Source organism: Branchiostoma lanceolatum, chromosome 2 (genome assembly GCF_035083965.1).
Source record: "Branchiostoma lanceolatum isolate klBraLanc5 chromosome 2, klBraLanc5.hap2, whole genome shotgun sequence".
Lineage (NCBI taxonomy): Eukaryota > Metazoa > Chordata > Leptocardii > Amphioxiformes > Branchiostomatidae > Branchiostoma > Branchiostoma lanceolatum.
The window spans coordinates 29,603,491-29,616,683 of NC_089723.1; the positions used below are offsets into that span (position 1 = coordinate 29,603,491).

Here is a 13,193-nt window from a genome sequence, read left to right on the forward strand (position 1 = left end):
TAATCTCATCTATTCCTACACACAATACCTGCATGGAAAGTCTAGGAAACAATAACACAGAGCTATACGAACAAAAGGACGGTCAACCTGGACTAAAGAAAACGATAGAAACCACTACAAATAAATGATTCAGAAAAGAAAAGGGGCGTATGAATAAAACATGGAGTCGACTCATCCGTTATTTGGGTCAGTAAACATGAAATATGTTCTGTAGTGTTTACAAGTTTCTCTTTAATTGTGAGATAAAAAATAATGCTGTGGTCTAATCTTAGTAGCGACACGACCAAGGTGGACAATACAAGGGAGAGGTCAGTCATACTGACCATCACGAGGTGGACACTGTATGTAAATTTTCGCAGTCCAGAATGGGTCCTACTTAAGAGCACCATTACAATGACACAAAGGTCACACCGACAAGACGACAAAATGGCGGATACGATAGAAGGTCACGCAATGAATGAATGTAAGTATAGAAGAGATAAAAAGGTCACGAGCTTCTCGACAAATATGGACAACTTTAAGTGGGTTACGTCAGTTTAAACATACCCATACGTGCCGACTCCTAATTGGGGAACGGTGAGGCACTTTGGAAATATTGTTAGTCCTCAAGTTTTATAATCTATTGCAAATGGGTCAATACCACTAACAATATTGGCCACCAGTATCCTACAATAAATCGAAATCTGGGCAATATTTTCTAAGAATGTCTGTCAGATAAGCGTAATAGGGAGACCCTTTCTTAACTTTAGATGTTTACGACTAATCTGATGATTTGTTTTGAACACCTTTGATAATGGTATGATCAAGGACATTATATTCTGTCCTTGGTATGATATACATAGATATACATAGAGAAATAAACGTAGATAGTAAGACGCGTCTATGTAATATCAGCGCCATAGAACATACTACTAACTATAATATCATCTTTATGACACATTATTATACCATTCTTATACAAAACTAAGAAGATTTCTAAGAAATGACACTGACTGACCTCATCTTAAAGTCCTTCATGTCGTTCTCCAGATCCGTGTTCCGTTTCGTCAGGGTCTCGGTCTCCTCCTGTAGCGTCTTGATGACGGTGGTGGACCCGGACCCCGTGTTCTTGGCCGTCTCCAGAGTCAGGATGTCCGTCTCTAGTTGTTTCTTGGTCTCCTGAAGCCTGCTGATCTCCTTGACGATCTCAGTGGTAGTGGACATGGCGCGGGTGAAGACCGGGCTGGGGCTCATCAGTTCGTCGTAGGAGTGCTGAGAGTCGATGCTGCTCCTGCGGGACCCGGGCGCGCTGCCCGTCAGACTGTGCCGCGACGACGCGTAGCTGCCGTAGGTGCGGGTCGTGGTGGCGGTGTGACTGTCGTACCGCGATGGCGACTGGCTGGACAGCGTGCGTGCCCGCTTAGGGTACATGGGCTGGTAGTACACCCGAGCGGACACCACCTGGTCGGGCGACGTCAGCGATGTCATGGAGCGGGACATTCTGTTGCTGGCAGACGTCAGGGTGGTCTCGCTCATCTGTTGTCGGTAGCGAAGCTTTCTGGACACCCCACCTCCGGACCTAGATTCGGAAAGAAGACGGGCAGAGGAGTAAGGTTCGTAGTCCAGCGTGTTTCGGCGGGTGTTCAGTCTGTCAGAGGACTGACTGCGGCTTCGGTACGACATTTTCCTGGTGGTGGGGTTGGCGCTGCTGCTGCGCCGGGTGGTGGGCGCTGCGGGACCGCCGTACCCGCCGCCGTACGCGGACGAAGACGTGATACTAGTACGTGTACTTGCATCTCTGCCTCTGACGACAAAGCGCGAACGATCGGTGTGCTGGAGCTCACGCGAGTAATACTGCGAGTGAGACATGTTTGACGCAGTCTTTAGTTACGTTGTGTCGGAGCTAGGTGTGTTTTTACCCGTCAAGTCCCTGCCAGCGGGAAGACTGAGCCCCTCCGGCAGTGTCTGGTGTTGGGAGGGGGCGGGACAAGGAGGGGAGCGTGCCGCCGGCGTCGTACAAGGCGGCCAACCCGAGATGACACACCTATCCAGCTGCCTCGCACAAACGGTGCCTGAAAATTACATGCAAAACCTCCGTACCGAACAGCCTCCGGGCCAGTGCGTCCGCGCTTTGACGTTTACACGGTCCTTGTTTTTGTTTACAAACAAGGCATCTGTTTCTACAGGTGTGGCATGACGTCATTAGATACAGATACACGCATATCAACGATTCGCACTGTCAGAAAAATGCATGTTGGGTCAATACGTTGGAGAATGCTATCGACGATCCCATATATTATAGGTTATAGCGTATTGGCAATCGAAGCCCCCAATACATCTGTGCTACTGAATGATTAATAAACAAGAAGGGGAGATGGCGTGATCATTTACACCCATGGGATAGACCGGTAAAACCTGTTTCACACAACACTATTGTTAGGTCACAGAATCGTGCATTTGAATACCCCGAGTGCATACATAAAGATTCCGTCCGTGTTGTGTATAACGTTGAACTAACTCCCAACACGGGGCCTCCTAAAGCGGGTCTTCAATAATTATACACGGTCAAGTCAACCGTAAAACAACCCTATCTACAAGTTGGCGGGAAATTTTCCGAACGTGTTGCTACCGGGCCTGTCGTGGTGGTATTGATACATAATTTGATACACAGCAAGATTCTCCTATTGATAATCATGTCATATTAACATAAACAAGAAGAATGTCACTTCGTTTGTGGAACTACCAGCGTAGTTGCTGCGCACATGTTTGACAGTGTGACCGACACACCCACTGCGGTTTGAATGGACGTTTTGTTTGAGATAAAAGATACTGTAATAGAGGAAATGTTTCCGGAGATTTAAATTCGCGGCAGGGAGGAAATAGAGTGTTCGCGATGATCTTAAGTTCGCGGTTGACACTGCCATGTAAATGGGGAAATATTTGCGATGGCTTTAAGTTCGCAGTGAAGAGGCCACAGCGAAAACAGCGAACATAAAGCCACGGCGAACATTTCACATTTTATAGTATCCCGTGACAGAAAGTCTATGGGTTCTTATAAATAGATTCCCGTTCAAATTCAAGTCTGATAAATATTCTGATGACCATGATAGCACATGGCGGCTACAACATCGGTGAAGCTGTGGAACACGCCGTTTGGATGTTTGTTTTTATAAGAATTTCCTTTTTCAGTCCGGCATGGACGGGCACGGGTGATTTGTAGAAGGTCGGACCAAACAGGGGGGGCTTTAATACAGTCTCTAACGTCTGTTTAGCACCGTCGCTTGGGAAAATTGCCAGCGGAAGTCACGTGACTTTATTTGAGGAGAGGTGAAAGAGACAACAACAAGGCTGCCCTTGACACTGAGCTGACTCGTGTTGACGTTACCTGCATGGCTGCTGACGAGAAAATTTTGCCAAATGCATCTTGTTGGTTACTACCCGAGAGAGATTATGGCGTATTGTTTTATTTACAACTTTTGAAATCTTTTTATTTCATATGTTTACGTAAGAAATGCTCTGCTCATGTACATATAAGCTTTCTTACAGTGCAGGTTACTTCAAAATGAGACAGCGGCTGGTTAGTTCAATGAAATAAGCAACACCATTTTAATTACAGACATACAAATAGAAAAATCGTTAATATATATCACAGAAAAAGTGGGATCATTCGTCTTCCACTGTCTCGGAAAAAGAAGTCGAACTCAATAACTTAAAACTTAATGGCAGTAGTTAAGACTAGAGTAGACATTTGTTATACTGTTCATTATTGTCTGTCCGTCCACTCCGTGTTACATGTAACGTTACATGTACTTGCAATTAGCCTACGGGCAGGAATTTGCAATAAACTTTCATATAACGGCCTTCTGTAATGTTACTTTGTTTATGCTTGTACTCTTGATAACAATAACAGTGAAATTAATCGATATTGCAATTTCATTGAGTACACTAGAGTCTTTTGTTTTGAAAACATCTGGATAAATTCATTTATTGTTGAACGGTCCAGCTATTTCAATTCTACACACGCAGTGCCCTCAGAAATGACCTATGTTTTTGGTTGGTACAGATTGATGACACAAGGTCAAAGGTGACGGGGTCAACAGGCGTGCCCTTTAACCTTGGACTATTTGCAAGACTCATTCACATGTGCAAGAATATTTCCAGGGGCGGTTCACTTTCTTTTGACGAAGTCTAGCTATTCGTTTAATGTCCAAAACGGTCATTTTTATGAATCGTTTGAATGCTAATGTAGCACCTACCATGATATTCAACTGTTTTAAAAAAACTAAATTGTCTGCAGCATAATTGAAAAGTAGTGATTTTGACATACTGTACCTCATTGCCATTTAGTGTCAATGTATGATTCATATCTTATCTTATGACACAAAAATGATAAAATAGTCCTTCCCTTTGCAATATTTTTGGCCATCTCATGTTTAGCCTAGGCATCTGACTGTTTATCAATAACAGAACAACCCAATATTGTTGATATGACTTGTATTACAGACATCACATATACATGTAGTGTCAACGCGATCTACGTAATTGGTTACTACCTCAACTTAAGTGCTTCAAACGGCCCACAATTCAACCAAGAAGGTTAAACCTTTTAACCTCCTTGATTCAACTTAGTATTTTGGGAAGTAGGGATCGTCCCATGATGTCATTATAGAAAAAAGACAAAAATACATATTCATGACTGAAATGATAAAATGAACACATTGAGTATCATGAACGTTGGTACTAAAGAAATGAGTTTTCCAACTGAAAATAGGAGTACGGTGGAATAGGCCTATATAAATATACTGTCATAAACAGCTAGTGAACTATCTATAGCACTGTACGATCCCTACTCGAGCTATATATCGGTCCACGGACGCAAATGCGTCAGCTGTCGTCTGCGTTGCCATGGTGAAAAAATAGGGCTTGGCAAATTCTGGATCTCCCAAGCAACAGAACTTATGAGCTGGAATTGCACAGCGAGCTGGAATTGCACAGGATTTCCGAAAGACTAGCATAATTCTATGACGACATTTACAACGACACATGATTTTGCGGTTGATTCAGCTCACTGGTCCTGAAAGCGAACGGCAGTCTCCTTTTAGCAACTACAAACTCTGGGAAATACGTCGCCTTCAAAACGCTCACAATTAATTGATAGCAATAAAGTCTACCAGCAACGATCAAAATAGAAAATCAACAGAAATAGGTAGCGACAAAGGAACAAAACGTTAAAGGAGAGAAGTAAATATGTGACCTGTGCTTAGCACAGTGGGGCAAACATGTACAGTAAAGGTCTTCATTCGATGCATTCCATTCTATAGATAAATTCAAATACATTCTAGAAGGAGACAACCCTTACTGTGTACAAATAGGTAAATATATCAGAGAATGTTTAGATCTTAGAAATAGTAGTGTAAGTGATAGTTTAAACTCGACATGTTAAAGTATTCATATATAGTTATACTTGTACTAAGGTGAATTATTTGGTATCCCATTGTTGTTGTTTGCATGTTTAGTTGTAGAAGACCTTACGGAAGTCGCTGTACTTTTGTTGTGTCAATAAAGATTTCAATTAAAAGTGTGATCGGAAGCTTGCCATATAACGTTAGTTGTTTGTGTTCCCTAGCCCTGAGATGCGATCAAGTCTTTCACCACCTGAACTAACATTTTTGTTCAGCGTTACAAAAAATACCATGCAAAACAGATAGATTCTCAGTCAAAAGGAAGACTGCAGCGAAAACTACAGAACAGTTCGCAGATATAGAGGTAAAGGCATATGAAGTAACTATGGGACTGCTGTCAGTGACAATTTGGAAGCTAAGAAACCAGCGTCTTTCACAATGCGCCCTCTAGCGGTCGTTTAGAGAGGCGCATTGTGATGTCGACTCTTTCATTAGTACAAGTTAGCCTCCTGTGCAGGCCTCCTATAACGCGCGGCATATATATTGGGGGGGGGGGGGGGGGGGGGGGCTCTTATGCCGGCAAGGGACTTGTGCAGCCGAGGGGTCTGCGCGTTATCTACGTTGCGTAACAAGTGACCTTGCCTGAACTAAGGACATTATCTCTCTCTATAATATCCTTGCCCGAACTGATGACCCACAAATAAGGCCCGATAGGGTGTTTCCCTTGTTATAATGTTAGAGAAGGCCGTATTCTGTTTTGCAATTTGCTAAGCCAGACAGTAGGCATATCATACCCCATAGCTTATGTTGCCAATATTTTTATTTCGGACAGTGCAACACATGCACTTGAAATTATGCGATAACATTTATCGTCATACGCACCACTGTAAAGAATTAAATTGAAACAGCCATAAATCTGTATCTATAATAACCCCAGACATGCCAGAAATAAGTCTCCTTCACATGGCGTATTTTGGCTACTGAGAGGAAATTTGGGGTTCCCCAGAGAATGTCATCCATATAATCAAACCAACATGGCCGTACACATACTCAGGGTGTGGAGACATTGCCAAGTTGAAAGTACAGCTCCGTTTTTGGAACGACTTCCTCTGCAGAACTATCGAGGTTTACCGAGAAGGGCGCCCCTGTTAGGACGCTAAGTTTTGATGGTTGGTGCCAACTTGAAGACACAAGAAACCCCCGCCTTCCAAACCGATGACACATCCGACTTCTGAGATGATAGACATCCCTGTAAGGAGTTTTAACATCGTGCCACGATATTTAAGAGAGAGAATGCCAGCGACAGCAAACTGTGTCCTCCCACGAACTTACACATAGAAACATTTCTTTGGTTAGTGACGCAAAGACCCAAGTTTACCCCCTCCCCTGCACTGTTTCGTCATTCGTTTGCGACTTACATAACACAGGGTCACTGACTAAAGACAGCGGCTGCCAGCTGTCCGAAACGTCTGACCGTTTTAAAATCTTACCCTGTTGCTTGAATTGAGTGACTGTTACCTTGTGTATTCTATTACATGGATGTCTAATCTTTATCGACGACTTACATAACTTCTTAGGTCAAAATTTTGCGCCGGAGAAAATAAAAACAATACTAAGGTGTTTAGGCGACAAATTGCGCTCGTTTGCGCCACTATGCATCATGTACATTCAACATTGTATACTTCTAGTTCTACCGTTTGAAACATGTACTAAAGTTATTCAGTTGTTTGACATCATGCGGTCGGCAACTTTGATATCGCCTTCTTTTGGCATGAGTCAGTGACACTCGTCTGAATAAGCTAAGGCGTTGTCAAACCGGTCAGACGGCACCTTGTACCTGCAACACCCAGGTGACTATGTACACAATCACGGCCTTAAATAAACAATGGACCGTGCCATCCTATTGTCAGTAGATAAACCCATCCGGAAAGGAACGGGCGTGCACCTATCATTGTAATCATGCGGAATGGAGATCCAAGTGTAACTCCTACAGTATACTGTATACTAGAGTTTGTACCTCAAAAAAAGGCTGCTTATTCGTATGCTCGCGATTTGATCTACGGAAATAGTAGTCGCTTACTGGTCTCTTCCAGACTTATAGTCGGACCGAAACATATGCGGAAGTTGGCCTGCTAACGTGCGGATTCATGTTCTTTTGACCGAGTTCTATGATAAAATATTCCTATTATTTTGGCCATTTCTACTATTTGTTTAGTAGCAGAGAGGTCTGCAAGAGACATTTTCGTAGATCGAATCGCGAGCGTACGAATTAACAGCCATTTTCTGACATCACCACTATATGACCCCGCCCCCATGTGATTAGAATGGTATTACAGTTCACAGCACAGGCTAACTCAAACTGTTTTTTAATAGATGATAAGATTGAACGATTTACTGTCATCATACAGGAACAGCGGCTGTGGTGTAGCCCACAGGGTGTAATCATCTTGGAAATTTCATGTTTCTGTTGTCTCATCGGATGTCCTGTCTTCCAGTACAGGAGTCAAACAGGTGCAGGTGAGAAAGGTTTCGGGGGTCAGACGACAATGCAACAATAGAAACGTCGGTGAGTCACCATAAAGCACCACTAATTACCTTAAAATTACGATAATTACGACCTTAATTGACAGAAAAGTTCCGTGTTCTAAGTATGGGTGGAGCTTCTTCTTTTGCAACAGTGTTTTCTTACATCTGTTAACACTGGCGATTTTCATTGCTGTCCGCTAGTCCTTAGCCTCATTTGCAGGCCTTCTAGGAGAGCCGGCGTTTGTTTATTTTTTTTTGGGGGGGGGGGGGGGCTAATTCGCGATTTTCAACAAATAGGTAAGGTTCTTATGCCAGGGAGCTCGAGGTCGTCTCTCAACCCGAAAAGAGTGCAACGTGACAAGGGATTAGGTATGATCTCCCTGGCCTATATATTGAAAATCGCGAATCAGCGCTCCACAAAAAATAAACGCCGGTGCTCCTAAAAGGCCTGCATAGGAGGCTACATTGTACTATATGTGGGTCCTGTGAGCGATCAGAGCCAAGTGTCAGTGTGGTCAAGTGTCGAGTCAAAGCGGCCGCGTGCGCCACAGAAACAGGACTGGCTTTCATCACTGTGACCTACTTTCAGTAGACTGTCATTACTGCAAAACTATTACTCTCCAAGCAGAGGCGGACAGAAAACGGGTACCCAATTAGATGGAGGTAATGCTCTCTTCTCCGTTTACCTCTGCTTGGAGGGTACCACAACTAATAAATAATATTGAACTATACATACCCTATTGAAAAGCTACACCTTTCTCATTATATAGAAAACTATGTAAGATCAACAAATATTGAAATAAATCAACTGATTTTTACTACTCCTCCTTCAAGATTTATCGTCATAGATTAGAACGCCGTAGATGATCGTAGATGGAACGTAATGGCTGGATTTTTATCTATAAACTTTCAAAATAAACCTATGATATTTCTTATCATGACACAAAAATACTACTAGCATCTCTCTAAATCTGTCTGACCAAAAGGATATAGAGGAGGTTAGTAGGGGTTAAGGGGAACTGGACCACGCTCCAAATATGGGAATAAAGGAGTCTGAAGAATGTACCAGTATACTACCGTCTTAGTTATAAGCACGTGGCGCGTGGGCGAGCTACTAGTTTATTTTACTGGATGTGTTACGTTTCCAGGGTGGGGATTGGGGTGGTTGTACATGTGCCCAATGCATTATCAACGCTGCTTTGTCGCTCTCGTTGAAATGTTATTTGGATGTTGTAAGATTTATGGTGTTTTGTCTCCTTTTGCAGGTCTGGTAGAGGCTGGACAACATCCGATAACCACATCAACTCCCACCCGGCACTTGGCAATGTCGGCCCTGTATGGGGAGGGGGGTAGAAGCACACTTCCACCATATCTCGTGTGTTTCTTTTGATAACGCTAGAGACAGGTCCATCACCAAATTGGGAGATAAAAGGCCGTTACCAATTGGCCAAGTCTAATATCAACGAATTGCAACTATAATGATTTTACATAAATCCATTTCCATGTCCGCAATCCCACAAAAGGACCAACAAAATCATAATTGGGTTTGAATGACATGAAATATGCGCTCCTCCTGTGTTCAGCATTCAAAACATTCATATAGACTGAAATACGACCTCACTTACAAAATTACACGAGGACGAGCCTTGCGTTACTTTTTGGCATTGCAAACAAACAAACAAACAAACAAACAAAGTCATATGCAGTGTTATGATCAAATTACAGAGATAAACAGCCGAGTCAGCTTTTATTAATATCTCGCTGCCCTGGGTGTGGACTAAAAAAAGTCTTTCAAACCAAAGGTCCCGAATGGCCCGTACAAACGTCACCATCGGATCATTATAAAGCTATATCGGGCACCTCTTGCTGCAGGGTAGATCTTTACCCCAGTTCTAATGATGGACTGGATGGTTAATTATACCCTAGGAAACCCGGCATCTCTTCCAAGATGTTGACGATATGCATTCCTCGACTACAAATAGTCTTAAATCTCGCCTGATGGTGTCAAGTTACCGAAAACTACCATCGGGTTTGCGTCAAGTCAGATAGACAAGATAAAACTTAAAAAGGAAAGTCGCACTGAGTCCCCAGCGGTGCCCCGGGTTTGACCTGTGACCTTTTCCTTTTATCTTATACATGTACCTCCCGATCAAGGTCTTCACGAACCGGACAAAGTGACAGTGTCGACGACAGCAGTAGATATTATTAAACCACAGGCTTCGACCATAGACTAGTATCCAGAATATGTTGGAGCTTCGTAGACGCTACACTGAACTTCCTTTCCGCGGCGCAGTCTTTCTTTCTTCTAGCTTTGTCCTAAACGTGTCCAAGAGCACATGCATACTACTCATCCGGCATACAAAATGTACATCCTTCAACAGTATAAATGCCGGATGAGCCTTGGGCAAGCTCTAGATCAGCCGGCAATTCACTTCCGTAGTACTTTACCACCCTCATTCATCTGTCACGTTGCTGCATCGTTCGCTTGTTTCCTTCTTCACCTTTGCCAGAAGGCTATGTTTTGGGTAGCGTTCATGTGTGTGTTTCTGTGTGTCTCTGCGTGAACCTGATAACTCGAGAAGGCCTGAATGGATGGTCTTGATATTTTGTACAAGGGTAGGTCTTCATGAGACAGACATTAATTATGCAAATGAATACCTCATAAAGCATAATCAATGAGAAAATACTATCATTCTATAGACGGTAAATGACGGGAATGTCATACTTGCAGTTGCAGCATTTGGAAGTTAAGTAAATGTGTACATCGTTATACATAAATTATGCAAATCTGTCCTCATTTACATAATCGATGTGGAAATGCAAAAATAGCCTTTGAGACTTTCATACTTTGGACAATTTCTGCTTTTTAGGTGGAGAAGATGATCACCTGATACAATTCATGCACACGAGGAACTTATTTGCATAATCAATAAGAAACAATTCAATCGTAAAGCCTAAAGGTTAACATTATTTGTTTTTTCTCCTTTTTTCTTACATACACCCCTCTCTCAATTCGTTTCATCTGTTTGGTGGTAGTCTCTACCAGAGAATTTCTAACTCTTCTGCCAAATGATTCAGCCTAGTACTAGTATTAAGTCAATTTTTACTTTTTATCAGCAGCCTAAGAAGCCTGACAAAGACTAGTTTGGCTGCCAGACCCGTGGATGAATCACCGTGGAAAAACACTCCAATTTTCCTCTGAAATCACTCTCATCGGAAACAGGTCTGTCAACGGGAGGTACGTGTATCCTCATTACGCCTAAAACCTGTATAGTATGTTGGCGTAATTACACCTTTTAGTAATCTCCAAGCAGATGTAGAAAGGGAAATCGTGACATTAAACTCCCGATTCAGTCGGTGTTTCTCCATGTAGACCCCGCGGAACTAGCCTGGATGCCAGACTGTCTCCAGGGCCTACACAGGCCAGCTCCTCGGCTCTAGGGTGCTGACATGCCCCCAAGAAAATTTTAGGATCTTTTAGCACAGACACCCCTAAGACCCCTACGTTAGACCATGAATAACCGCTGAACCGGGGAGCTTGAGAAACGTTTTGGAGATTAACCTTTTACAGTAACTTGACAGGATTACACGAAGCCAAAACAGGATCGCTTGGTCAAACGTAGCGTGAAACAGACCCTGTCATGTCGTCTGATCGAAAAACAGGGGATTGTCCATTACTCACAAGTCTGGTATTCCACATCATATATGTGATAAACTCCAGGGCCTGATAAACTCATTTGGAGACATTTGACAAAAGGGAAAACCAAGTGACTGTCTGTCCAATATACGCAGATTTTAGGTTATGATAGTACTGTTCTTCGTTTTGAAGTAGCGACCACGGTGTAGTGTTCTTTTCCTGGGGAATGTTTATATTGGCGTACATAAACTATACGTGCGAAGGGAGAATGTTTTGGGGGAAAGGGTGTGGGAAGTTGTGGTATATCGTGAGAGGTTTATGGTGAAAACATTGTTTTTGTTAGGCTAGCTTAAGGTTCCTCTTGAGTTCAGGACACCAATTCTTTTGCGCTGTATATCTAGTTCAGAGGCTATGTATTCTAAAGGATTCCAATGAAATCCTAAGATAGCGAACACCGGAAGATACCGAATTCGCGAATTCGAAGGCTACGAGCACTAGTATCACATTCATTGCATGCACTGAGACCCCTCATAGTTTTTGCGTTATGGGGGTGGTTGAAACAGTTGGTGCCAGTTTCTCACTCACTTCTGAACAATACAGTAGTAACAAATCAGTAATACAAGTACTGTTTTGAAACCTAATCGGTACTGCTTTTATACACGTTAAAATGTAGCCTATTCATTTACTAAAGGGTCTAACAATCAAATCAGTAATAGTATTACCGACTTGTGAACTAATGGGTATTACGTTTACACACGTTCCAATGTAATATATTTATGTTACCAACTCTCTATTTATGCTAGGTTAAATCTTTGAACTTGTACTTGACTCAGGTCATGTTGGATACTAGGGGGGATGCAAGCTCAACTTTGGGCATTGGGCACTGAAAATGTAGCATTTATTTTTTTCATTGAGAACTCTAAACACGACAAAATCTATAATTTTCAACAAGAAATGTAATTCAAAATGCCCCACTTTCAGGCATGCCCCCTATAGTCAAGTCTTGCTAGGGGTTACCATTGACTGGTGTATTGACATGCTGCTTTGTAGTTTGTTTATCTGGAGCTGTACAAGCAAAAATTCGTCAAGGAAAACTCCTGGTGGGTCCTTCAAAAACGCGGTCACCAATTCTGTGTACCCTGCCGTCCATCGATTCCAGTTCGCCCCTGACGTTATAAATGTCGTGTATCTCCAATACTGCGTCCCGTATTTTACCGCAGTGCCCATTCTCATTCACAGGACTCAACCACGGCGGGACTCAACAGTCTCCATTTAATAGATAAATCCGCAAGGCTGCCCTAGGGACCAAATTCTTGGCGTAGTGGCTAGATCAGTCTAGCTCTCTCCGGGCCCTCATATGGAACTATATAAGCTGTACTGACACGTACGGTTGGTCATAGTGCCCAAAATAAACACCCCGGTATTGGAGACGGCGACGTGTTATTGTTGTGATTCATAACGCCACATTTATTTGAGATTAATCGGAAGCAGGCCTCGCCGCATGGGTTTGCAGACGCTCTGTGACTCCATATGGCCAGTCCCTCCGTAAAAATAGTGGTCCACCAACACACACAAGAGGCGATCAGACGGGCAAGGAATGCACGAAAACCGGTTCGGCCACGTCTACGCGGATTTCCACCAAAAATCGA

General features: G+C 43.0%; 1 protein-coding gene and 1 long non-coding RNA gene across 5 annotated transcripts in view; one reads left to right on the forward strand and one right to left on the reverse strand.

The window, feature by feature from the left end:
* Nucleotides 1–13,193, reverse strand: part of LOC136428473 (uncharacterized) — a 34,629-nt gene that overhangs the window by 20,843 nt on the left and 593 nt on the right. For 2 of the 4 annotated variants that reach the window (XM_066418020.1, XM_066418019.1), the window contains exon 1: nucleotides 998–2,240. In XM_066418020.1, the coding sequence (XP_066274117.1) occupies nucleotides 998–1,848 (851 nt within the window). In that variant the 5' untranslated portion in view covers nucleotides 1,849–2,240. Of the gene's footprint in view, nucleotides 1–997; nucleotides 2,245–13,193 lie in introns of those variants that run through there. The other 2 variants (XM_066418022.1, XM_066418018.1) reach the window with 2 other exon arrangements.
* On the forward strand, nucleotides 1,478–9,370 carry LOC136428475 (uncharacterized). The gene is made up of 3 exons (XR_010754624.1): nucleotides 1,478–1,592; nucleotides 7,882–7,947; nucleotides 9,173–9,370. It is a non-coding gene; the product is annotated as an uncharacterized lncRNA (long non-coding RNA).